Source organism: Hippoglossus hippoglossus, chromosome 13, assembly GCF_009819705.1.
Source record: "Hippoglossus hippoglossus isolate fHipHip1 chromosome 13, fHipHip1.pri, whole genome shotgun sequence".
Classification (NCBI taxonomy): domain Eukaryota; kingdom Metazoa; phylum Chordata; class Actinopteri; order Pleuronectiformes; family Pleuronectidae; genus Hippoglossus; species Hippoglossus hippoglossus.
Genome location: NC_047163.1, coordinates 1,039,153 through 1,063,729, shown reverse-complemented (window position 1 = coordinate 1,063,729; position 24,577 = coordinate 1,039,153). Strand labels below are relative to the sequence as shown.

The window sequence follows — 24,577 nt, the reverse complement described above, 5'->3', positions numbered from 1 at the left end:
GGTCAAAGGTTAAGGTCACGTGACCTCACAAAGCACATTTGTTATCTTGTGAAGCTGATGAAAACCTTGGTGTAAACGACCTCGTTCCGAGTGTGGAGGAAAGTTACTTTCTTTTTTCTGTTGTTTCATTACGTTAGATTTTCACTCACTCACACTCGTCTCCATGACTTCACTGGACTTTAAATGACCTCACATTCATTTCTGACTCACCAACATGAACGACCGTCTCCTCACGTTAACCTTTGTCTTGTGATTTAGCATTTGTGGTGGTTTTAAGTTCCAGTCTCAACGCTTCCTGTCCGAGCTGCTGGTTTTATTTCCCGTGGACTCGATTACCGCGATGCACTTTTTACCGGGCCGACGAAGCAGCTGTTAAATAAAGTCGGGCTTTATTGAGTCCAACCTAAGCACGTCGCTCCCGTTCCGGCTTCGCTATGAAATCTATGAATAGAACGATTAGATCATCAAGCAAACGTCTCCTCACTAAACCCAGAACAAATTCTAAATCAGCTTATGTTGCCTTCAGTCATTAGGGTCCGACTGTGGATCTCTGCAACACACGAGCTGGAGGCTGCTCATCTTTTAAAAACCTCTATTACCGAGGTGAAAAGTTATTAACTATTCATTATTAGTATTAACATTATTCCCTATATAAGAACAATAATTCATTTTACTCAGTTTTATCTGTCGAACCTTCCAACGGGCTTTTGTCACATGATGATTTTTCTTTGCTGTTGAGTCGACGCCTGCAGACAGTCATTGAGAACAACACACACTGTGAACTCACATGTTAACACACACAGGTCGTACAACATCCTGTCACACTGTGGATATTGTTTCTATTCTATTCATATTTATTATTTCCTTGTGTTTATTTATCTGCAACACAATCGTATCTTATGTAAACACACAGGTTTGAATTCAAGTACACACACTATTCTAAAACACACTGATTGTGTTAGTTCCTGATTTAAAATCAAACTTTTACATGTTTAACATTTAAAAACGTCTTTTGTTAAATACATGCACATGAACACGCACACACACGCACACACCTCCCCTGTTAATCCCTCTTTAAGTGTATTACAGTGTCACTGATCGCAGTGACTCGGCGTTCTACTGACACGTGAGCGCAGCACGAGATGCACAACTGAAATCTGCTGTAAGACAATAAAAAAACTATGACACACACACACACACACACACACACACACACACGTCTATGTTGAACTCATGTTCCTCAAGTTGTGCAGAATAGAAATAAAAACACAGTTAAAAACAAACGAGACGAGTTGAGTCAATGAATCTGCTCAGAAAGTGAGAAAAACATTCGCTCTCATTCACAAACTCAAAATGATGTAGAAACCATAAATGTTCAATTTATTTTATTAAATATCTTCAAACATATGTAAAAAAAAAAACATTTGCAGGCGATATGTGGTTTTAACATATGTTTAACATCGTCCCCTGAGAAAATCTGATGTTTGCTCACGTGAAGAAGACGTTCAGACAGAATCCACGATAAAGTCACTGGGTTCATACAGGAAATGTAGCTTTCACAAAACTCCTCAAACACAAAGTTAGAGAAGCACCAGGACCCAGGTTCAGAGCATCGAGCCCAGACCAGAGGGCGACAGTCGTTCTTCAAAAGGGAAGGAAACAACTTAACTTCTCTAACTTTGTAATAGAAAATGTTACAAATACATATTTAGTTCACGTCAATGTATTTGGGCTATTTTGTAAAACAAGGGATGTGAGGCTGCAGAAACTGGCACGAGGCAAACGTAGAACTAAATTACACAGATCAGTCCCAATCCAACCAATCCAGGTATTTGTCTCTCTCAGACTGATGTCAGATCAGCTGATCCGTTCACAAAATAACTCAACAACCGGCACTTCGTCTAATGTCACATTATAAAGTTCAAAAACTAAATCTGAATTCCACAAGATGAAATGATCACGTCCCTTTCACGTAGGTTTTTCATGTTTTATCTACGTTATCAAATTTCACACACACACACACACACTCGCACTCGCACACACACACACACACACACACACACACACACACACACACAATGTGTTTGATTTCTGGTTCACGACAAAACATAAAAATTTACTTCAACATTTTCCCTGCGAGTCATTTTGTGAAGTGAATATAAAACCTGGTACAAAATATTGTGATGAGTTGTAAAGTGTCACGTTGGATTGACGAGGCAGTTGATCAGAAAACTTCATCTTTCTGACTTGAAGGCAACAAACAAGTATCAGTTTACAACATGGACGACGTGACGGCTCCCAAACAAGAAGCCAAAGGCCTCTCAAACTCCGCCTCCTCCATGTTAGCAGATGGGACATGGACCAAAACTCAAAGTACACGTTTAATAAAAGTTTAAAGATGTTTCTGTCATTTCAGCTCGTTCTTCTCTCTCTGATGTTTGTTCAAGTGTTTCTGATCAGTTTGGTTTGAATCAGTTATTTGATGATATAAGAACAGGCTGAGACGTGATGATTGACAGCTGAGACTGACTCCTGATTGACAGCTGAGACTGACTCCTGATTGACAGCTGACACTGACTCCTGATTGGCAGCTGAGACTGACTCCTGATTGACAGCTGAGACTGACTCCTGATTGACAGCTGAGACTGACTCCTGATTGACAGCTGAGACCGACTCCTGATTGACAGCTGAGGCTGACTCATGATTGACAGCTGAGACTGACTCCTGATTGACAGCTGAGACTGACTCCTGATTGACAGCTGAGACTGACTCCTGATTGACAGCTGACACTGACTCCTGATTGACAGCTGAGACTGACTCCTGATTGACAGCTGAGACTGACTCCTGATGCACCGCGTTCGTATCCATGACATTTTGTTTTCATTGGGAGGAAGTGAAGCCGCGTCGTCCATCTTTATTTACAGTCTGTGTTGTTAGTTTTATACACAATAACATCAGTGACGTATAGAAGTATATATGAAGTATATATGAAGTATGTATGAAGTATATATGAAGTCTATAAGCTTCAGGATGTATTTAGTGTCCGTTGGACTTTAATGTAACTGGGTGTATTTCATCTCTCACTGTTTCTCTAATGACTTCATTCTCTCGACTTTACAACAAATCCTTCAGGGACGAAACAGATTTGAAAATCAGATTTAAAAACAGTTTCAGTCACTAACGCTGCGTTAACGTGCTGCAGCATCAGTCGGGTAAGTAAGTCTCTGATGACGGTTTCCTCTGAGGCACAACACATCACATCGGACACATTCTGCCGGAGGGATTCAGCTACAGGCTCACGCTCTTGGATCTGCACCGAAGAAGAAACTCTATAGATACAGTTTCGTAGCAGGTGAATCCAGATGTTTTCATATTTAAAATCTGACCCGTCCTGTTAACGCTGTGTGAAGAACAAGATACTTGTACGTGACAGAGATCTTCTATCAGCTGCTGGACGGCACAACAATCATTTATATCTTTACCTCCTCAAAGATTTGAGCCGACCAGTTCAAATGAGAGAAGGAAGATTTGAACTGAGCTGTTTGTGCTTATTGTTGTTTTCCTGTGATTATTTGAGCCTTTTCCACAAATCAGGTCTTTTCTTTGAGACTGATGCAGTTAAATGTCCGAACGTGACTGATTTCATAGACACTAATATTCACTTTGACAGAGAAGTTCGCAGGTTCAGAGAAAATGAAACAACTGGTATCGTCCTTCTGATTCTGATTCTGATTCCTGCAGATTTGTTTTTCACGTGCGAGCATTGAAACGCACAAATGTTGTACAGGACACGGTGAGTTTCAAACCTCTGTCCTGCCGACCCCGAGGGGAAAGTGCTCGGTTCACACCCACTGGGGTTCAGGTGGGGGGGGGCCCGTTGATGTATCTCAGCGCCATGTGGAAGCTACGTTGCATCCTGTCGCTCCGGTGGCACGGAGAATCCTGGACGACCCAGGTGAGACAGGCCAGCAGGGCCAGAGCTGCAGCCAGGAGGAGGAAGAGGAGGCCCGGGGAGGAGGAGGGGGAGGAGGAGGAGGAGGCGCTGCTGGACGTCACTCTGTGGAGGAGGAGGAGGAGGAGGAGGAGGAGGAGGAAGAGGAGGAGGTGAACATGTTAGCAGATTAGATTCAGCGATACGACAGTAAATCCAAGTTCCAGATTCTACTGGATGCTGGTGGCGGTTGATCCTGATTCGTTGATGTGACAACGCAACAGAAACAACGAGTTGAAAACTGCAGGACAACTAATAAAAGAAGGAGCAGCACAAAAAGAGAAGTGGAACGAAGGAGTGGAGTCGTGAGGTGACTCCGCTGCAGAGACCTGAACGGATCCCGAACCTCGTCGATCTTTAGAATTTGATTTTAGAAACAACAAGTTCTGTGATTTGGTTTCAAACCAGGTTCGGAGAAAGTTTCATTTGATTTAATAAACGATTGTTTGTTTTCAGGGGAAAGAAAAGTCTCAACTGATTAAATAAAATCTGAAGAAATACAACTGAACTAAATAATTCACTTGTTTCATGTGAAGGTTCGATGGTCGACTCTTTGTTTGAGAGCGTTTTGATGCTTGAAGATTAGATAATTAACTTTACTTCACTAAATTACTTCACTATATACAGATGATATGTCGTGGAATGAAACGTGTTTTCTCTGGAATGCTTCATCAGATCTTCTAACTCGACCTTCTTTGTTTCTCTCTTCACGGCTCACCTCTGAGGACGAAGCTAACTGGTCTGTGGGAGACAGACTTCTTACTGGTTGGAAGGAGATCAAATACTTATTCCACTGAATCAAATGCAAATCAATTTGTAACTTTTACATGATGTGATTTTCTTTTTAAATTCTGTCTCTCACTGTAACAACAAACCAACCATTACAACTTTAGACCGGTCGTTTCCTTGTCAGTGGGCAAACCTCCAGAATCACGGGTTCGAATCCTGGTTCCCTTCACCTCTTCGTCTCGTGTCTGAAGGTTTGTGTTTTCTCACCTTCGTCTGGAGAAACTTCGCTCGTCTTCTTCACAACAGGACGATTCTTCTTCAGCCTGAAACACAGAGTTTCTGTTAATCCTCAGTTTCACGTTGAAAACTTTAAGAATAAAGCAGTTTATAGTTTAGAAGTAAAGCTAATAGCATGTTAGCTCTGGATCTGCTTCTTAAATCAATTAGTCATAAACTGAACATATTTCTGAATTAATAAAACTCTGAACTATAGAGGTTAATAGTTTTCAATGTTTTTTGATTTTCTAATTTAATAACTCATAATTGAAACCATGCAAGAGTTGGTGAGTCACACTTGAACAGTATCTGTCGATAAATAGTTTGATCAATTACAAACTGATATATTTCATCTCAGACATGATTTACATTCATATTTAACATTTAAATTCAGCCGTTTCTGATCTCCACTTATAAAAACTGTTCTCAAATCTGGGTTTTCAGGTTAATTTCGCTCCAGATTGTGATGAAACTGTTTGATAGAAACAAACACGGGTTCAGTCAAACATGTACTAAATGCTTCTGATCAACAGACGCTGTGACCTCAGATTCGACCTTGAACAACTTGTATTCCAACTTTTCTTCTTCTCCTCGTCCGTCCTTGTTCATCTCCACTTCCTGTTCGTGGACGTTATCTGAACTTGATGCAAGTGACACAGAGGAAAAACGCACGCGAGGGAAAGACGGCGTGAGGAAGAGGAAATGAGGAGGAGGAAGAGGGCTTCGTGTTTCACTCCTGTTTTTATGGCGACAGTTAAAGTGCAGCCGGAGCTCGACACAAATCAAGACTTTATGGATTCATTCTGTGGCAGCGGACGAGACGAGGAAGAGGAGAATAAACAGACGCTTTCACCGGTAACAAGAGAGAAAGTGAAGGTCGATGAATCTCATACAGACGGAGACGCGGAGCAGACTCAGAAATCCATCTTTACTGGAGTGTGAGAGCAAACTGATGAATGTTGACACAGCCACAATAATCTGTTTCTAAAACCACCTCAGGGACAAAACGAACACAAGTAAGAGAGTCTGGGTTATACCAGCAGAACTAAATGTGTGACTCACAACAACAACACAATGATCTTACACAAATAAACTAAACAAACAGACAAAAACAAAACAGACAAAAAGCCAATGTTTAGACAAATTCATATTGGACTCCACCTACGAAGCTAAACACGTGAAGAAGAAATCACGTAGATAAACTGGGTTTGGGGATTTCTTGAGAAGCTAGCTGAATGCTAACGTCTGTGATAATGCAAACATGCAGATGTTCAGCTCGTGTTTCTGTAGTTTTTCAGGTATTTGGTCACAAAAAAAGCATTGGACAAATTAAAACGTTGACCCGATGGTGGCGCTGTCAGCTGACGAGGAGAACATGAATGTTTGCTTTTTGAGTTTTCCCTTTCCTTTAGTTTGTCGTAGCTTTGTTGTTAATGAAAAGTGGAACAGGAAGTGTCACATGATCTAAACAGCTGACAGATCAGAGCAGGCTGGGTCTTTGGGGAGGCGGAGCTAGGAGCGAGTGTTTCCGTCAGAGGCTGAGAAGAGGTTCAGCAGCACGATCGGAATCATCAGCGCTCATTGACCAGAGGAATTGTTGAGATCTTTCTGGATCATAGTGGTGAAGTCATATAGAATCATGTCATTAGTGCGGCTAATACAAATCTAATTGTGTTGTTAAATTGTTTATGTCATATTCCTTATGTGCATGTTGGCAAATTAAGTATTTAAGCATCAAAGAGCTGATTCATGGTCAAGTTCACATGAATTTAGTTTCATCTTCAGACGAATGTTTGAACCTGGATTTACACACTTTATCATTTATGTTCCTCCAGAAGGTCAGCTCTTTATTTAGTGTACACACACACACACACACACACACACACACACACACACACACACACACACACACACACACACACACACACACACACACACACACACACACACACACACACACACACACACACACACACACACACAAAGAACATAAAGACACAAACACAGAGTAAAATGTGTTTTTTGAACTTTTTCTTAAGTCGGAAAGAAAAAGACCCAAAATCTTAAAAATCATCAGAGCATGAAAATCATAATAATCTGTAATGTCTCAGTTTAGTAACAAACAAAAAGGTTGAATGAAGGTGCGCTCACTCACCCTCACCTCGTCAGTCTGCACAGCTTTGGAACAGGAAGTCCTCCTCTCTGGAGGGGCGGGGCTCTGAACTCCCAGCCACGCCCTCACTCGGCCGCCATCAAAGCTGAGTGGATCGCTATCCCGCCCATCAGGCGTCGAGGTCGCCCACTGGTGGTCGCTCAGCCGTGGCTCCTCCTCCTGGGTCGCTGCTGGCGAGAAGACAGCGGGGTGGGTGTGGTCCTGCCACGCCAGACGCTGCACCGACAACAGAAGAGTTCACTTTGGAAACACAACATTACTCTACATTCAGGAGCTTTGTATCAAACCAGTGTTTCATTTATCTAATTTAAACATAGAAGATCGTAACTTAGTGTTTTGCTGCATTGTGTAGCTGAGGGCTGTGATATCATGGACTTGTTGAGGCTTTCAGTGTTCACACTTCCAAGCTTTAAACTACATTATAACAAATACTTAAAATTACATCAAAGTATTAACTAGATTTAACGAATTTAAACCCTGTCGTCTCCTCTGGGCGGTGACATCACCCGATAAATAAACGAGATTAAAAACGATAGAACGCCGTGAAACAAACACTTTGATGTCTTTGTTGTGACGCTGCAGTAAATCAGAGGCTAATTCCCGTTCACGTGTGTCGGGTTCATCGACAGGGCAGCAGTGTGGCTGTCAGAGAAATGACGGTTTTTCTGTCTCTTTGTTCCTGTTGCCCAGTTTCCCTCCGACTGTCTCTCAGCTGCCGACCTTGTTTCTGTGTCTCGCCACAATAAAAGCTTCAAAGAGCAACTGAAACCTGACGGTGAGTCGAGGCGCCGCGTTCCACCGGCGGCATCAGCGCTGGTGGAGGTTTGGGTTTAATTCTTCACATTAAAAGGAAGAAAGCAACGTCCTCATAAGGACCACTTATGTTTGTTTGTGTGTGTGTGTGTGTGTGTGTGTGTGTGTGTGTGTGTGTGTGTGTGTGTGTGTGTGTGTGTGTGTGTGTGAGCTCACCAAGTCCTCTTCCTGGTTTGTGATGTCATTGCTGATGTCAGACTGACAGCTGCGCGAACTAAAGAAGCTCCACCTCTTTACGTCTCCTACAGAACACACACACACACACACAAGAATTCGATTGTTGGCGTCTCCAAGGTGACGGTGGATAAACGGAGCCGAAGATTCAGATGAATCTTGAATCTCTGGACATGTGACGTGGACATGTGAGGAGGACACGTGACGAGGACATGTGACGAGGACACGTGACGTGGACATGTGACGTGGACATGTGACGAGGACACGTGACGTGGACATGTGAGGTGGACACGTGACGAGGACATGTGACATGGACACGTGACGAGGACACGTGACGTGGACATGTGACGAGGACATGTGACGTGGACATGTGACGTGGACATGTGACGAGGACATGTGAGGTGGACACGTGACGAGGACATGTGACATGGACACGTGACGAGGACACGTGACGTGGACATGTGACGAGGACATGTGACGTGGACATGTGACGTGGACATGTGAGGAGGACACGTGACGTGGACATGTGACGAGGACATGTGAGGATGGAACAGCAGCTAAACGAAGCGAGTCTAACGTCCCCATCTGAAGACGTCCAGACTCAAAACATCTACCTGTGCCGACACTGAAGTACGACGAGTCGCCGTCGTCACAGGAAACCGAGCGTCCGATATCAACAGAGTTGTCCCACTCCAGCCCCAGGTGCTCATGGGTAGGAGAGGACGGAGGGGGGGGAGGCGGGTGGTGGATGGGGGAGGGCAGGTCTGAGGGGAAGGTCAGGGTGGGGTGAGCTGATTGGCCGAAATCTGGACAAGAGAAGGAAAAAACTCTTTGATTGATTCTCGATTGACAGATTTATGATTGAATTCAAATGTTTGATGAGTCATTTACCTCTAGGATGGTTCAAAACTGCAGGGACGTCCAGGTGAGAGTTATCAAGCGCTCCCTCGTCCTCTAACAGAGACTCTGATGGACAACCTGAGTCTGTGGCCAGAATCCAGTCGTCCTCAAACACCTGGAGGAGGAGGAGGAGGAGGAGGAGGAGGAGGAGGAGGAGGAAGGAAGGAAGAGGAGGAGGAAGGAAGAGGAGGAGGAGGAGGAGGAGGAAGGAAGAGGAGGAGGAAGGAAGAGGAGGAGGAGGAGGAGGATCCAAACACAGTCAGTTTAAATAAATTCAAATAACACTTTATTGAATCAAACCACTTCACAGCTTCTGTTGTTCTAAATAAAATCAGATTCATTAATACAGAAGAAGAAAGAAGCTCAAGTCTCAACAAACATACTTTTCAATTTCATCAAGAACTGAGAAACACGAGAGTCAGAGACATTTCATATTGTTTCAGATCAAATTCACTGGTGGATGAATTTAAACTTGGTCAGAAAGTAACTATCCAGAAATGTTTAGTAAAATGTGAACTTGTGGTTAAAAAGCAGTGTGTGTGTGTGTGTGTGTGTGTGAGTTTGTACCAGTCTCATGCTAAGCAGTCGTGTGTGTGTGTGTGTGTGTGTGTGTGTGTGTGTGTGTGTGTGTGTGTGTTTGTACCAGTCTCATGCTAAGCAGTCGTGTGTGTGTGTGTGTGTGTGTGTGTGTGTGTGTGTGTGTGTGAGTTTGTACCAGTCTCATGCTAAGCAGTCGTGTGTGTGTGTGTGTGTGTGTGTGTGTGAGATTGTACCAGTCTCATGCTAAGCAGTCGTGTGTGTGTGTGTGTGTGTGTGTGTGTGTGTGTGTGTGTGTGTGTGTGTGTGTGTGTGTGTGTGAGTGTGAGATTGTACCAGTCTCATGCTAAGCAGTCGTGTGTGTGTCCGTGCGATGTTGCTGTAGACGCGGCTGCAGTGGCGCAGAAGCTCCAGCAGGCGTCTCTCTATTTGCTGAGTGTCGGTCGTCTCACTGCGTTGGATCAACAGCTCGCCGCGCTGCAGGAGGGCGTTCACACGGCCCGAGTTCTCACACACACACTGCTGGAAGGACTGCGAGACACAGACACACACACACACACACACACACAAGGTAAGAAGACAGACACACACACAGATACACACACACGTACACACACACACACTCACACTACCTGCAGGCGTCTCAGCTTCTCACAGGTGTTTCCTTTCAGGTGATCGACCGCAGTCAGACGGACGTCTAGGTTGGCCAACCACAGAGCAAGCTCCTCCCTCTCCGTCTCAAACCCCTCCCACTCTGCGATGAAGAGCTGAGAGAGCGAGAGCGAGAGCGAGAGAGAGAGAGAGAGAGAGAGACAGAGCGAGAGAGCATGTTACAGATGTTATTAAAGACATTTCAGAGGAAACATCTGGAGGGACTCTGACCTTCAGCCGTGCTGTGACCGTCTCCAGTTTGGCGTTCACATCGTCCCATCGTGGCCCACACTCCCTCGCCGACGCCAGCAGCCGAGCCCGCATGGCGCCCGTGAACAGTTGAGTCAGCGTTCGATTCCTGTGGGTCAGGCTGTCCAACCGGACGAGCTGAGATCCTGCTTCGCTCCGCAGCCTCTGCACACGAATCACATCGGATGGAACAATAAACTCACAGGTTTCATTGCAGCAGCAGGAGCAGCAGCTGCGTGCGACGTCAACGCGTCACGTTTCAGTCGCCTGACGTCAGTTGTCCTCCTGATATGGATCAATTTAATTTGACTTAATGCAGCGATTCATGTTTTTTATCCAGTGGAAGAACAGAAACGTAAAACGCCTCCTCGCCGTGCGACGAGCGAGGACCAGATCTCCCGGACACAACCAGACCGCAGAATTTAATTTGGACAAACAAGGAGAATCTACGGCTTCTCGGTCCGAGGGCCAGACGCTCGCTGCTCGCTCACTCTTCGTGATTTAAGGTGGTACGACAACTGCATTTACACAAAAATACTGCCGGCTTCAGCTTTTTACGAGCGGCTGCTCAGTGATATTTACGCCCTCGCAGGATTCACTCTTTAACCTGAACCTGAACTTTGGCCCGACTTCGCCCGACATGGATTTTTCTTTCCTGGAGCGAAAACAGATCTGAGACACATGAAAATCAGCTTTGACAAGACGGAGAGTCAGAGGTCAGAGGTCAGAGGTCAGAACTGGAAACAAATCAGACAAAGAAGAAGAACATCTGTGACATGGAAACGTTCATGTTTGAATTTTCAACAACAAAATCCACGTTTCACCTCAAACGTCCTCAGATCTTTTTTGGCGGCAGAGTAGGTGACGGGGGCGGAGTTTGGGGAACTGACGGCCTGTTCAGCCAATCGCAGCCAAGCGTCCAGGTGGGCGTGTTCCTTCATGAACTCGTGCCACAGGATCCACCTCCTCTCCAGCCTGGAAACAGTCAAGAGAAATATCAAACTCCACACAGTCTGAGGAAACATGGAAATTATACATTTATAAATCATACAAATGTATTTCATGACAAACTTAACGTTTCATGAAACTTGATTATTGTGGATTTTATTATGTGTTGTTAATCATTGTATTTCTCACCGCCCACAGCCCCTCACGTCTGCGTCTTGACTCCAGCTATCGTCCGCTCGCTGTGCGTCGCCCAAACTCGTCTCCAGCGGGGGGGAGGTGAACAGGTTCAGAGGCGGCTCCATGCCGTCACCATGGCGATCTGACTCCAGGTCTCCTGACATCTCGTCAGCTCGACCTGAGGAGACACCGAGTGCAGACGGTGAGTTAAACTCTAAAGTGAGGACACTGATTGTTTCACAGGAGCGTGAAGCAGCTGATCACAGGCTGGTTAGTGACGTCCTACGACCTGAACTGTTTACAGACAAACCATCTGAAGTAGTCTGCCTGATCCAGCAGGGGGCGCTCAACATCAGCTTGAGCTACGACCTCTTGACCTGCAGGTAAAGTCAAACTTAGTCTTCCGTCCACTTTGATCATAACTCAACCAATCGATCAGGATTTATTACTCGATTGATCGGCTGCTTCATTGATAACTTGTTCCACTTATGTTAAAACAGTCGCCGACTTCCATCTTCACTTCTTTCTTCCTCCTCTCATTTAGCCTCTTCCTCATTTCTTCACCTCAGAGTCATGTCACTAAATATCATTTTCTCTTCCTTCTTCGTCGTATCAAAAACACACAGACTCATTGATCCACCCAGATGAACTGTGTGTGTGTGTGTGTGTGTGTGTGTGTGTGTGTGTGTGTGTGTGTGTGTGTGTGTGTGTGTGTGTGTGTGTGTTCATCTCTTCTTCATCGATCACATTTCATCCCTATATCGACACCTGGCTGGATAATCAGCGCCACCTACTGCCGAATGTTTGTACCTGAGGTGTTTGACTGTATATTTGGAGAACGAGAGGAAGTAGAGACACGTCGCACACCCAGTGTATTCGTTACATTATGACCCCCCCCCGAGGAAGAGCTGCTGGGTTGACGGATCCAGGAGCGGTTGAGATAATTGACGGGAAACGCTGGTTTGAGAATGAGAGAAGTTGGAGGAATGAAACCTTCTAACGCCGTTTGAAGCCAACTGTGATTCTCTCTGAAGCACAAACACACACTTCCTGTTGAGTTCTGCCCGACAACAGGCTACATCACTCACGTCCAGAACGTATGGACGAACAGAGAGAGGACGATGAAGACACAGGTGAACACAACATAGACATCTGTTCAACATGTGGACGCGCACACACACACAGCTGTTTCCCCCAGTGAGCTGCAGAGGTGAATGTGAAATTCATTATGTAGATTTACCAGAGAGAGAGAGAGAGAGAGAGACAGAGAGAGAGAGAGAGGACAGAGAGAGAGAGAGAGAGAGAGAGACAGAGAGAGAGAGACAGAGAGAGAGAGAGAGAGAGAGAGAGAGAGACAGAGAGAGAGAGAGAGGACAGAGAGAGACAGAGAGAGAGAGACAGAGAGAGAGAGAGAGAGCATCTTTATCTGTTGATGAGTCACCAGCTGCAGCTCTCTCACACACACACACACACACACACACACACACACACACACACACACACACACACACACACACACACACACACACACACACACACACACACACACACACACACACACACACACACACACCTCGTTTTTTCATTCATGCCGTCTTCGCTCTCGACTCTGAATCTGATCCAACAGCATCCGAGCTGAGCTGAGTCTCCAGTGAGGTCAGAGGTCAGAGGTCACTCTGGAGGAATCTAAAGGGTTTTATCAACCGGGGGAGAGGTTACATTTAAAAAAACTAACTATTATCAATCAATCAAATCTTATTTCTATAGCCCATATTCACAAATCACAGTTTGTCTCATCGGGCTTTATGTTGTGCTGATGTTTCACATTTTGGGGACGACTTCCTGCAGCTATATTCTGGCGCCGTTCAGGAGGCGACTAAACTCAAGCTGCTTTTCAGCTGCATGAGTAAAAACACATGAAATGTCCCAACACAACGAGGACCGACTGCGACACACACAACACCAGCTGCAGAAGAAAACACTGCAGTCAAATACACAGGAGATAGTCTCAGATCATGTTCGAGATGAAAGTTTCAGGATTCAACAAAGAGGCTAACGGAGAACATGTTAATACATGATGTTGTTAGTACATAAAGATGGACGACAGAACAGCTCCGAAAAACTGAAGGCAAAACATCTGGATGTCTCCGTGGTGGCTGTAATAAACCCTCCTCCATGTTAGCAGATGGGACTTGGACATGTTAAAGATGGTTTCTGTCGTTTCGAGTCGTTCTCATCTCCCTGATGTTCGTTCAACTGTTTCTGCTTCGGCTTCGTTTTGTTAGTTGAGGACAAGGGGGGGGGGAATCACTCGTCTTTTCAGCTTCACGACAACTTTCGAGTGATTTTTTCAGCCTGTTGATAAAAAGGTCTCGTCGCCCATCAGGTGCCTGAGATGATAAAACGCGTTTCAAGGTAACTGCTCTGAGAGGAAGTCGAGGGCAGCGTCGTCCTCATCACATCCTCTGACATAGTTTGAGTTTAATTGAACAAATGAAAAGATAATCTAGTTTCAGAACCTTTATCTCAAACATCTCAAGCTGCTTTTTCTCTTCACTACATTTAAGGTCAGAAATAGTTTTTCGTCGTGTCCTGATTTTTGAAGCTACTTTGAATAAAGCTTATCAAATTATTTATGCTGACGTCATTTTGTTTAATGTGGCTGTTCAGGCTGCAGGAGGAAGTCAGTCAGATCAGCGTGAGGGAACCGGGGGGAGCAGCTCATCTCCAGCATTAAGACCCGTCCCTGCTGAGACGATGAGGATTTCACCTTCTTCACTTTGAACTGAGGACAGAAGAGGAAGAGGAGTCGAGTTATTAGGATTAAAAAATGGCTTTTGTCGGACCTGATAGTGATACTGAGCTGAAGAAGGAGATTAAGAAGTGAAGACTCCGAGGACTCGGCTTAGACTCGTTTATATAAAGTCTTCGGCCTGAGACACGAAACTAACGGTTAAACAGCAGAGGGACGAGGGGCGGAGCTTCGTTTGGACGCGGCGTTGTGTTATTAGGCCTGAAGTCTGAGGCGCAGTCATACGGTGGCCGAGACGTCTCACACCTGCACGTTGAGGGAAAACACGACAACACAACTGCAAAAGCCACACAATGCAAACACAAACACAGTTTTCGCCGCAACTTCAAATGTGACGCTCCTCTCCTTGAGTTGATGAGGTACCGGTGCCTGTAGCGTCCAAAAGAAAGATCGCACCTGTAGCGCAACATCTCAAACAGAGGTAGACGTGCGTACGGACACGTTCATGTGGTTGTGACCTCAGCATTTATAACATGTGTGTGTGTGTGTGTGTGTGTGTGTGTGTGTGTGTCTTTGTTCGTGTGTGTGTAGAGAAAATCACGGAGGGTCAGTGAGTGCAGTTCTGAAAATGCCGGAGCGCAGCAGTGAAATGCATCAAACCCTGAAGTTTCATCGTCAAGCTGAAGAGACGAATGACTCCGATTAGAGCGGCTGCTTTAGAGTGAAAGCGATATTCTGCTGAGGAGGTGATAAAGGTGAGAGGAAGTTAAGACTATTAGAGCCAAGACTGATTAAAAAAGCGTCCGAGACAAAGTTAATCATTCCCTCTGCTCCACACACACACACCCACACTAACACACACTAACACACACACACACACACACACTCACACTAACACACACACACACACACCCACACTAACACACAAATCTTTCCAGTAAATTTCCAGTAAATCTTTTTTCTTCTTGATGCTGATATTCTGACTGTAGAAGACGTGCAGCGTAAACATGTGTTTCATACACAGATTTATATAATGAATAATATGAATTGAAGTTAATATTTCATTTCTTGCTCTGTGAGTTTGCCACTTGCAGAATTCTTAATGAAAATCTGTTCTCCTCCACCTTTTGTCTGTCTTTGTCCACACAACTTATTTTCTTCCTTTTGTCCTCCTCCTCCTCCTCCTCGTCCTCCTCCCTGCCCCCAGAGTCACCCCATTGTCTTCTGTGGACAAAAGGAGGCAAGCAGGGAACAAAAGGCCTTTCTGTCCTGCTCAGAAAGAGAGGGACGGACAGGGCGAGAGGAAAGTGCGGGAGTAAGGGAGACACCTGATTTCTACTAATACCGTGGAGACGTTTGGGAGGAAGAGGAGGAAACGGAAAAGGAGACGGTGAGAATATCTGGAGGGAGGACGGTTTACAGATCATCCCTGAAATAAGACTGACGTGAGGACGGAGAGAGGAAAGTATTATATTGATTGGTGATTGAACATATTTTCACTTCAAATCCCACAAAAAGGCCAAAATCCAAACATACTTTCTTATTGTCCAGGACGTTTTATTATCTGAGTCATTTGTCTGATCTTCTTCATGGTTCTTCAGATGCAGTCGACACAGAAGGAACTTTAACATGTTCTAATTTAGATCCCAAGGTTCCACAGATCCCGGGAACAACCCAAGTATGAACCGTCACCCGTTGGTTTCCTGAAGCCTCAGTGTCACATTTCTTCCAGCGCCATCTTGTTTTTTTAGCTACCCTTGCTAACGTGTCGGAACGCAGAGCGGACATGACGTAGAAACTGTTTCAGGAAATCTCCTGCATCACAAACAGGAAACAACCCGACATGAACGTGAAGTCGGACTGAATCAGGAAGTGAAACTAATCAATCACGTTTTATTTGTATCGTCTCATATTCACAAATCCCAGTTTGTCTCACAGATGTTAACAAGGAGCAACTTCCTCTATTCATAACTCAACAAGAGAAACTCTGTGAGCAGTGAATAAAGCTCAGTCACATGTGAGGATCCTCTCCCAGGACGGACACACAGGCCAATTAGCTGTAAACCTACTGAGTTTGAATCCAGCTGTTTAACTGGAAAGACACAACGAGCTGTCGTTTCTCAAACTGTGACCTTAAAATACCAAACACACACTTCAGGTGTTCAAACGACTCCAACACTGTGAAACTGAGATTTATCAAAGATCTTTTGGTTTCAGGCACGACGGGAATTTGAATTTTCTAAATGTGTCAGAGGCCTCTTCATCGTTTCTTTACTGTACGGATCTTATCTCCTGACCCAGATATGTAAATGTGCCTCTGGAGATTTGAATGTTAAATGAGCTGAAGTGTCGTCACGAGGCAGCAGAGAGAAGCATGGGGACATGCGAGTCCGTAACGAGCAGCGACAACTTAAAGAGATCCTGCACGTAAACTGAATTATAAGACTTTTATTTGATGAGATACATTAATGCTGGTTTTAATTTCACATTTACTCCAACATGAATGGGTTGAACGTGGCTCATAACGCCACCTAGTGTTTCAAACTGTAAGTATGAGGCTTCTGATGTGAAGACGCAGTAAAGACTCAGTTTGAATCATCAGTAACTTCACACGGCTCAAATACGGATGTTAAGGAACAGAAAAACATAATGAAACTGATCAATAATATGTTTTAAAGGGTTTTGACTCTTTACAACGACGGAGTATTACGACCATGCTGGAGAAGAAGAATGAGATTTTGAGAATAAAGTTGCAATCGAACAGAAACTCAATATAACGAGAATAAAGTTTAACTAAACAAGATGCTCCACATTCCTCATTTTAAAACCGGACACACACCGATCTTCTGATTTCACCCTCTAGCACGACTTGTAGAGGGACTTGTCTTTTCCTTCAACGTGGCTCCGATACTTTCTTTACAAGACAAATCAAATAAAAACATGAATTAAAAACAATGAGGAGTCCTGCACTGTTTCCTATGAATGGATGTAAGATCCTTCCTCCCTGTCGAGTCACTGTCTCAACATTATTCTGTGTTTTTAATAAACGTACTTGCCGATGCAGAACAAGGTTATTTAAATGACTTTTAAAAGGGACTTATATTTCCTGTGTGAAGTTACCGAGGAACAAATAAAGATTAAAGAAGTTGGTAAAAGGACTGAAAAGGAGAAATATCACTTTAATCTGTTTTTCTTTTCTGTGAAACAAAACAAGTCCTGAAGGGGAAACGTGCAGCAGCTGAGGCACAAAACCAAATCTCTGACTTTAAGTTAGACCCAACAGCCGAGGAGCCAGAGACAGAAACACGTCTGGTTCCAGAAGTGAAGCTGGAGGAAACCAGACGAAGCCTCGTGAAGGAGACTCCGGTCAGGACCAGCTGGTTTCAGGATTGTTCTCTACGACACCATGAAACGTGAACGGGTGACGTACAGTTCTCAGGCTGGAGAGGATTCACCTGCAAGGTTTGTGAGATGTGTCCTTCTTTGGCTCAGTTGGGCTCAGTTGGGCTCAGTTGGGCTCAGTTGGGCTCAGTTTGGCTCGGCCTGGCCCTGCAGTGTGTGTCTGCAGAGGGGGGGGGTGTGCTGCAGGTAACAGCAGCCGTAAAGATGAAGGAAGCCGGCTGTTTAATGGTGTAATAACATTATGTGTTGTAATGGGCGTCAGAGGGGACATTAGCCTGCAGATGTGAGCTAGCTGTGAGTCATGGCAGCGTGCCGCCTCCAGGGGGTGTGGGGGGGGGGGGGGCCTGATTCATAATGAAGCCCTGCAGCCTCAGCTAATAAAACACATTAACAGCTAAAACCTTCTAATCATCTCAGGAACTGTTTCCTCTCTCTCACTTCCTGTTCACCGGTTTTTATCAAGCAGATTCATCTCGGGTCCAAAGTCCGAGTATCAGGATAAAAGGGGAGTGGTTACACAACGAGAGTAAACAATGATGAGGAGAACGAAGTGGATATTTCAGTCTACGTGTTTCATGGTGAAGACGAGAAGAGGAATGTGCAGCATCTTGTGAAGTTAAACTCTGGACGGTCAAAATATTACGACTTCTTTACTGTAACATTTCAACTTAATTCTCAGAATCGGACTTTTCTGTTTTCTTCATCGTGGCCCTGAGACAGATCTGCTGACAGGAAGTGACTCGTGAATAAAAGTGGGAATGTTACAACTTTACTGTTGTAACATTGAGTTTCTTCTCAATCTGCCTTTTGCTTCAGGGTTCTGTCACTTTTACAGAAAGAAGAGAAGCCGAACAAACAGCTGATTATAAACACGCAGGTTCACAGCAGACGCTGACCTAGTTTGAAGAACGTGAAATGAAACGTGACAGATAATAAAGGTTCATTGTCACCGTCGCTCCAGGTGTGAACGGACTCACGCGGCTCTCTCCTCAGCCTCTCTGGTAACAAACATCCGCTCACGTTAACCACCAGCGGCTGTGTGAGGCTGTAACACAGATATGATACCTGACACAGTTACAGTGGAAACGCTGCAGGTGACTTGGGCTCAGTGACACGTTCAGGTTTCAGTGACACGGACCCAGATGAGCTCATCACAGCAGGATGAGGTCACCTGGAACCGAACGTCCAGTCCACAAACACAGAACATCAACTGAAATATTCAATAACTGAGTCGTACATTCAGTCAGTTTACTGGAAAAATGAAGGTTTATCGTTGTCGTCGCAAATGAAAACGTGTCAGATGGTTCAAATTAGAGTTTAATTCACCGTGTGAATAAATAGAACAGATTTAGTTTCTTGTTTTCACATCTGAGGTTAGTTTGTGTTTCTTTCATTCAGCACGAGCTCAATGCTCGATGGTAAGTTCTGCCCGGGTAGCGCCCATCAGTTGTTTAGTTTTCACGTTGCGTCGAACCGAGTTGTTGATCACTGAACAACTTGTGTCACTCTTGACTTACATCACAGTGCGTGTTGTTAACGTTGTTAGTTCAAGGACCCACCAGAGACCTGAGAGACATGTGGGCACACGCCACGCCGGCCGGCGGGCGGAGGATCAGCAGAGGATCAGTCTGCCGCCAAAACACGGATATTGTGACGGCGTCCCTGCGCGGAGAAACGGTTTCACCACAGCGACACGTTTCCTGCAGGTCGCCGGCTGTTATCTGTTCCATCACAACAACCAGTGACACAAAGATCACAACAACACAGTGTCAGAGAGTTTACATCACGTCCTGCTGGGACGTCGACATACGACCGTCGACACCTGACAATCGATGACACGTGACCCGAGTGTAAACTAGGTGGCGAAATAAAAACAAGTTGAAAAAAGAAAGAAAACATTCAAAATGGTAAAATCCACAACATCGTACATCAAACCTTCAGGTTGTGGTTTTAAACCTGTGTGATGTCACGAGTCAGAATCAGAGTCGGGGACATTTCTTCACTCGAGGCTAAAGAACAGAAGTTGCTTCCTGGTAATGACACAAACTGGGATTTGTGATTTATGGACTCAACTAATAAAAGATAATCTCTGAACAACTCGTTTAACATCACAGTCTCATTATGAACCAGGGCAGTCGTCACAATGTGTGAGTCTAACAAATCAGAAGAGACAAACTTTAAGTTCAACTGCACAAGGCTAATGCTAACCTGTCACCGTAACCATGGAGACGGTCATATGTGCGCACACACACACACACTCACACATACAAACTCACACACACACACACACACACACACACACACACACACACACACACACACACACACACACACACACACACACACACACACACACACACACACACACACACCTGTAAAGTCATATCCTGGGGGCACAGAGGACACTGGATACACTGACAGGCCTGTGTCTATGAATTACCCCCCCCCCCCCTCTCTCTCTCACACACACCACTCACATTCACACACACACACACTCTCTTTCACACGTACACACACGCACGCACACACGCACCTTACTCAGTGTTACTCAGTAAACAGCTGCAGGTCCCCACAACATGAGTAAAACCACACAGACACACAAACCTGTTCCTGACGTGCACACAGTGTAAATCATCACCTTCAAAACGACACACAACACGGACACACAAACCGGAAGTCAGACTGCAGGTGAACGTTATGAGGTGCGTGAGCGCGTGCGTGCGTGATATACTGACGTGCAGGTGGATGAGCTCATCGTCCAGGAAGAGAGCAAACACAGGAAAAGGTCCCGGATGTTGGAGAGGACTCGCTACACGGATCACTTCCGGTGTCTCAGGTGAGTTCGACGCGCTGATCGGAGCTGAGGTGTCAAAGTAAAGCGACGAGCAGCAGGAAGGACAGTGCGTGAGAGACAGTGCGAGAGAGACAGTGCGTGAGAGACAGTGCGTGAGAGACAGTGCGTGACGAGCAGCTGCAACACGGGCTACCTGCTGCAGGTAGGTCACAGGCCCCGCCCCCTCCGAGCCCCACACCTGCAGCCCATTTCCGACTCAGACACGCCTCCTCCGCTGGGTCCTTGTTCCCTCCTCCGCTGGGTCCTTGTTCCCTCCTCCGCTGGGTCCTTGTTCCCTCCCCCACTCAGGTCCACCTGTTAAACACTCTCCTTCCACTCACATGTTTATTTGAGTTTATTCCTGAAGTCTAACGATCACATGATCTGTGTGTGTCCCCATGTGTCCCAGTGACGCACCTGGAGGAGGGCAGCTGGTTTTAGAATGGAATGCGGCCCTGCTTCCTCTAACCAAACCATAAACACATAAAGGTCTGTCATCCATCACAGTACTGTCAACATGGAGATTCATATTTATTAATCACAGAACTGTAGTTCTACTAATTATTGATTATTAACTAAACTCCTCATCAGACATCAAACATGTGTATCACATGTGTAGCACAAGAGCTGTTTGAATTGTCCAAATGAAAAGGAAAGGAGCCTCAATGCTTCCTAACTTATCTCCTTGAGCAGAGGAAACACCGGACCGTCCTTTATGTAAGGAAACAGCGTCCCACAATTCTTTGCAGCAGCCACATTTAAAGCAGCGCAGCATCGTAGTTGCACCCGGGCTGATCCACGTTAATATAAAGAAACAGAACAGCTGTTTTATTCTCTACAGAAACAAACTTCTCTTCAAAGCAGTGGAGTCGCCGCCTGCTGGTCATCACAGAGAACACAGGTTTAGGTGCTTCCACATTGGCTTCACTTCTAAAGCGTCCGGGTCACAGCTCGGTGCGTCCGTCTCTGTTGGGTCACAGCAGAGGAATCTGTAACACGTCTCTATTTCCTAAGATGGCCGACAGATATCAACCGGCTGTGGACGACCCTCTGGGTCTCGTTCGCAGCAGAGCTCCTGAGTCGGTGCTGGTGATTCTCTCAACAGATGATTAACTTCACTTGGGGAGAAGTGGCCGAGGAGCTAAATGGACACACTTCTGATGAGGTGCTGGCTTCGCCCCCTCAGTAGCTTACTTCTGGGTTTAAGCAGTTATTGAGCTAAGTAGGAGCAGTTTCTGGGACGTAGGAGCTCTGGAGTCATTGTGGAGCGGCGGAGGATTAGCTGATGGCCGTGCTAATGACAGATGCATCTCTTGGCCTCGGTGAGGACGTTCTTCATGGTTCACTGAGCTAAGACCTCGCAGATCAGACTCAGGAGGGAAGACTCTATGAGAGCATTAGCAACGCTGCTGTGGAGGCAAATACACATTATTGGCTGAGTTAAACCTCAGAGGGCGGAGCTTAACCATTCCTGGTTTACAAGGAACAACAAGTTCCGTATTTTGCTCTTTTCACCTTTGGATTAATCGTTTATTAATCGTGAAATTCGTAAATGTCAGAAGAAGAATTTGAATCCGGAGTGAAACCTCCCGGCTGGTCTTGTTTACCAGTGAGTGTGGGATGGAGCATGATGAAGAAAAGTCTTCATCACCTTCCTTGTTCATTACATCATGTTAACAGAGGATATTCTTGGACTCAGGTACAATAAGAGCATTTCAGTCTTTTACCAAATGGGAGGGAACAGATCATAAGACTATAAGTCATGTCAAGACGCCCATTATCCTCGTGGTTCACCTCCTCACAACACCAGAGACCAGATGGAAACTCCCAACACATCTCATCTGGAGCCTTCACACCACTCAGGTCCAACATCTGTGAAGCATCATCAGCATCAGGCTCAATATAAGTAAATCACAATATTAAAGGTATTGAAATGTGTAAATTCCACCGACAGGCAGATTGATGCAGTTTCATCAGTGAAGACGGAGCTGAGCCGGACCTCAAAGCTCTTGATTCATCTGTCAATCAACATCTCTACTCTTACTTATGGTCCTGAGCTCTGGGTCGTACCCGACAGAATAAGATCAGAGTTTCCTCTGCAGGTTTCTGGCCTCAGCCTCAGGGTGAGGAGTTCGGACATCCAGAGGGAATCAGAAGGAGCTCACTGAAGTGGTTAAAGCACCTGATTAGGATCCTCTTGGGCGCCATCTATGGGAGGGTTCTTCATGCATCTCTTCCTGGTTAGACCCAGAATTGCTTGAGGGATTATACATATACCTCTTTTCTTTTCAGATCCTCCAGGAGAAGCTGGAAAACGTTGTTGGGGAGAAGGACGTCGGAACTCGTTTGGACTCCACCTGGAAAATAGAAGCAAGGCCGGCTTCATGCCCTCAAGGGACAAAGAGGACTATGATAAGTAGGATTTGGACCAAGAACAACTCTGGATCCTGGAAAACATCGCTGAAGTACTTTGCTTGACCATGACCCAAACCCAGAGAAGAGGCAGGAAACGGACACTGCAGCAGATCGGAGTCCAGTGGGACCCGATCCAGAAGGAAACCAGAATGTTGCTCAGTGGCTCTCAAACAATCCACCAAGACCCAACAGCCCCTAAAATTCAGTTTGCACGAAATCATACTCACGCAGAAATATCAGTCCTCTGAATATGACAGATTTGTTTCACTTGAACTCACTCAGACATTTTATTTGGAGGCTGCAGAAGAACTGACAGAGCAACAGACTCAGACCTTCTCACAGACAGAACCAGAACATGTCCGGACTTCAGTCTGACAGCAGCACATCGATCAACAGTTTCTTCATTCCAACTTCTCAGAGCTTTGCAGATGAAATGACTTCACATGATCAAGTTGATAGATGAGTGTTTAGAATCCTCTGATATAAAGATTCATCTTGTTCACACTGATTCCACTGAACAGTTGGAAACACAGTGTGTGTGTTGCACCATGATGATCTTCAAGCAGTGACACTTCATCCCTCTCACACTCATTTCAGCCATAAGACAACAGAGAGCTGATCATTCAGAAGTAATTACTTTATTCAAAGACTTTATTTGTTAGTAAATAAAAAAACAGGAAAAACTTCCAGGAAATGTGTAAAATGATAAAATACAGATGATGTGTTTCAGGTTATTGAACGTGAACATAATTCATACGAGAGCAAATCCTGTGTTACCCAGCCCCCCAAGTCTCACACACACACACACGCGCACACACACACACACACACACACACACACACACACACACACACACACACACACACACACACACACACACACACACTCTGACCTCACCTTTCCGCCTCAACGCTCAAACAGGCTTTTTGTTCTCCATTGCCGACCAATGACACAGCCATTGTCCGTCCGTCACCCAATCACAGCTCCTATTGTGACACAAACCAGCCAATCAAAGCACCGTTTGTATCCCCAAACCGACCAATCAGCTTACAGCACCCCGTACCATCTTTATGCTACACCCCCCCCCCCCTCACACACACACACACACACACACACACAGCACATGAACTCCCCTCAATCCTTTTGTTCAAATGAACACGTGTACATGAGCTTTTCTAAAAGCTGTGTGTGTGTGTGTGTGTGTGTGTGTGTGTGTGTGTGTGTGTGTGTGTGTGTGTGTGTGTGTGTGTGACCTTTTCTGCGAAGTCAGTTCTGACCTTTTTCAGTCAGTGAGCGCGAGCGTTAGCCACTTTTTAATCTGACACACTGAGAAGAGAGATGAGGAGTGTGTGTGTGTGTGTGTGTGTGTGTGTGTGTGTGTGTGTGTGTGTGTGTGTGTGTGTGTGTGTGTGTGTGTGTGACGTCTCTATTGAGTGTTTTAAAATGAAACCTGACGTCTGTCGTCTTGAATGTGGCTCTGCAGTGACAGCACATTGGACTTCTGTGTTTAAAAGAAAAGATTCGAATCATCTGTCTTGGTTCTTCAGACCTGCACTG

General features: G+C 45.3%; 1 protein-coding gene across 1 annotated transcript; it reads right to left on the bottom strand.

Moving 5' to 3' along the window:
* Nucleotides 1-3,442: 3,442 nt before the first annotated feature.
* On the bottom strand, nucleotides 3,443-20,626 carry si:ch211-137a8.2 (uncharacterized protein LOC777613 homolog). Its single transcript, XM_034603623.1, has 13 exons — nucleotides 20,508-20,626; nucleotides 11,631-11,796; nucleotides 11,318-11,468; nucleotides 10,476-10,658; nucleotides 10,226-10,360; nucleotides 9,930-10,124; nucleotides 9,048-9,171; nucleotides 8,771-8,962; nucleotides 8,139-8,224; nucleotides 7,158-7,385; nucleotides 4,988-5,043; nucleotides 3,771-4,057; nucleotides 3,443-3,609 (listed from the first exon to the last, which is right to left on the bottom strand). The coding sequence occupies exons 2-12, from the start codon at nucleotides 11,780-11,782 to the stop codon at nucleotides 3,859-3,861; spliced, it is 1,701 nt and encodes a 566-aa protein (XP_034459514.1). The 5' UTR covers nucleotides 11,783-11,796; nucleotides 20,508-20,626; the 3' UTR covers nucleotides 3,443-3,609; nucleotides 3,771-3,858.
* Between the last annotated feature and the right edge of the window lie 3,951 nt (nucleotides 20,627-24,577).

Excerpts from the sequence above, each read along its gene's own strand:
- si:ch211-137a8.2 (XM_034603623.1), bottom strand. The coding sequence starts at position 11,782 with ATGTCAGGAGACCTGGAGTCAGATCGCCATGGTGACGGCATGGAGCCG. Across the intron at positions 10,125-10,225 it reads AGAAGCTGAGACGCCTGCAG|TCCTTCCAGCAGTGTGTGTG; the intron begins GTAGTGTGAGTG and ends TGTGTCTCGCAG. Across the intron at positions 8,225-8,770 it reads GTACTTCAGTGTCGGCACAG|GAGACGTAAAGAGGTGGAGC; the intron begins GTAGATGTTTTG and ends TGTGTTCTGTAG.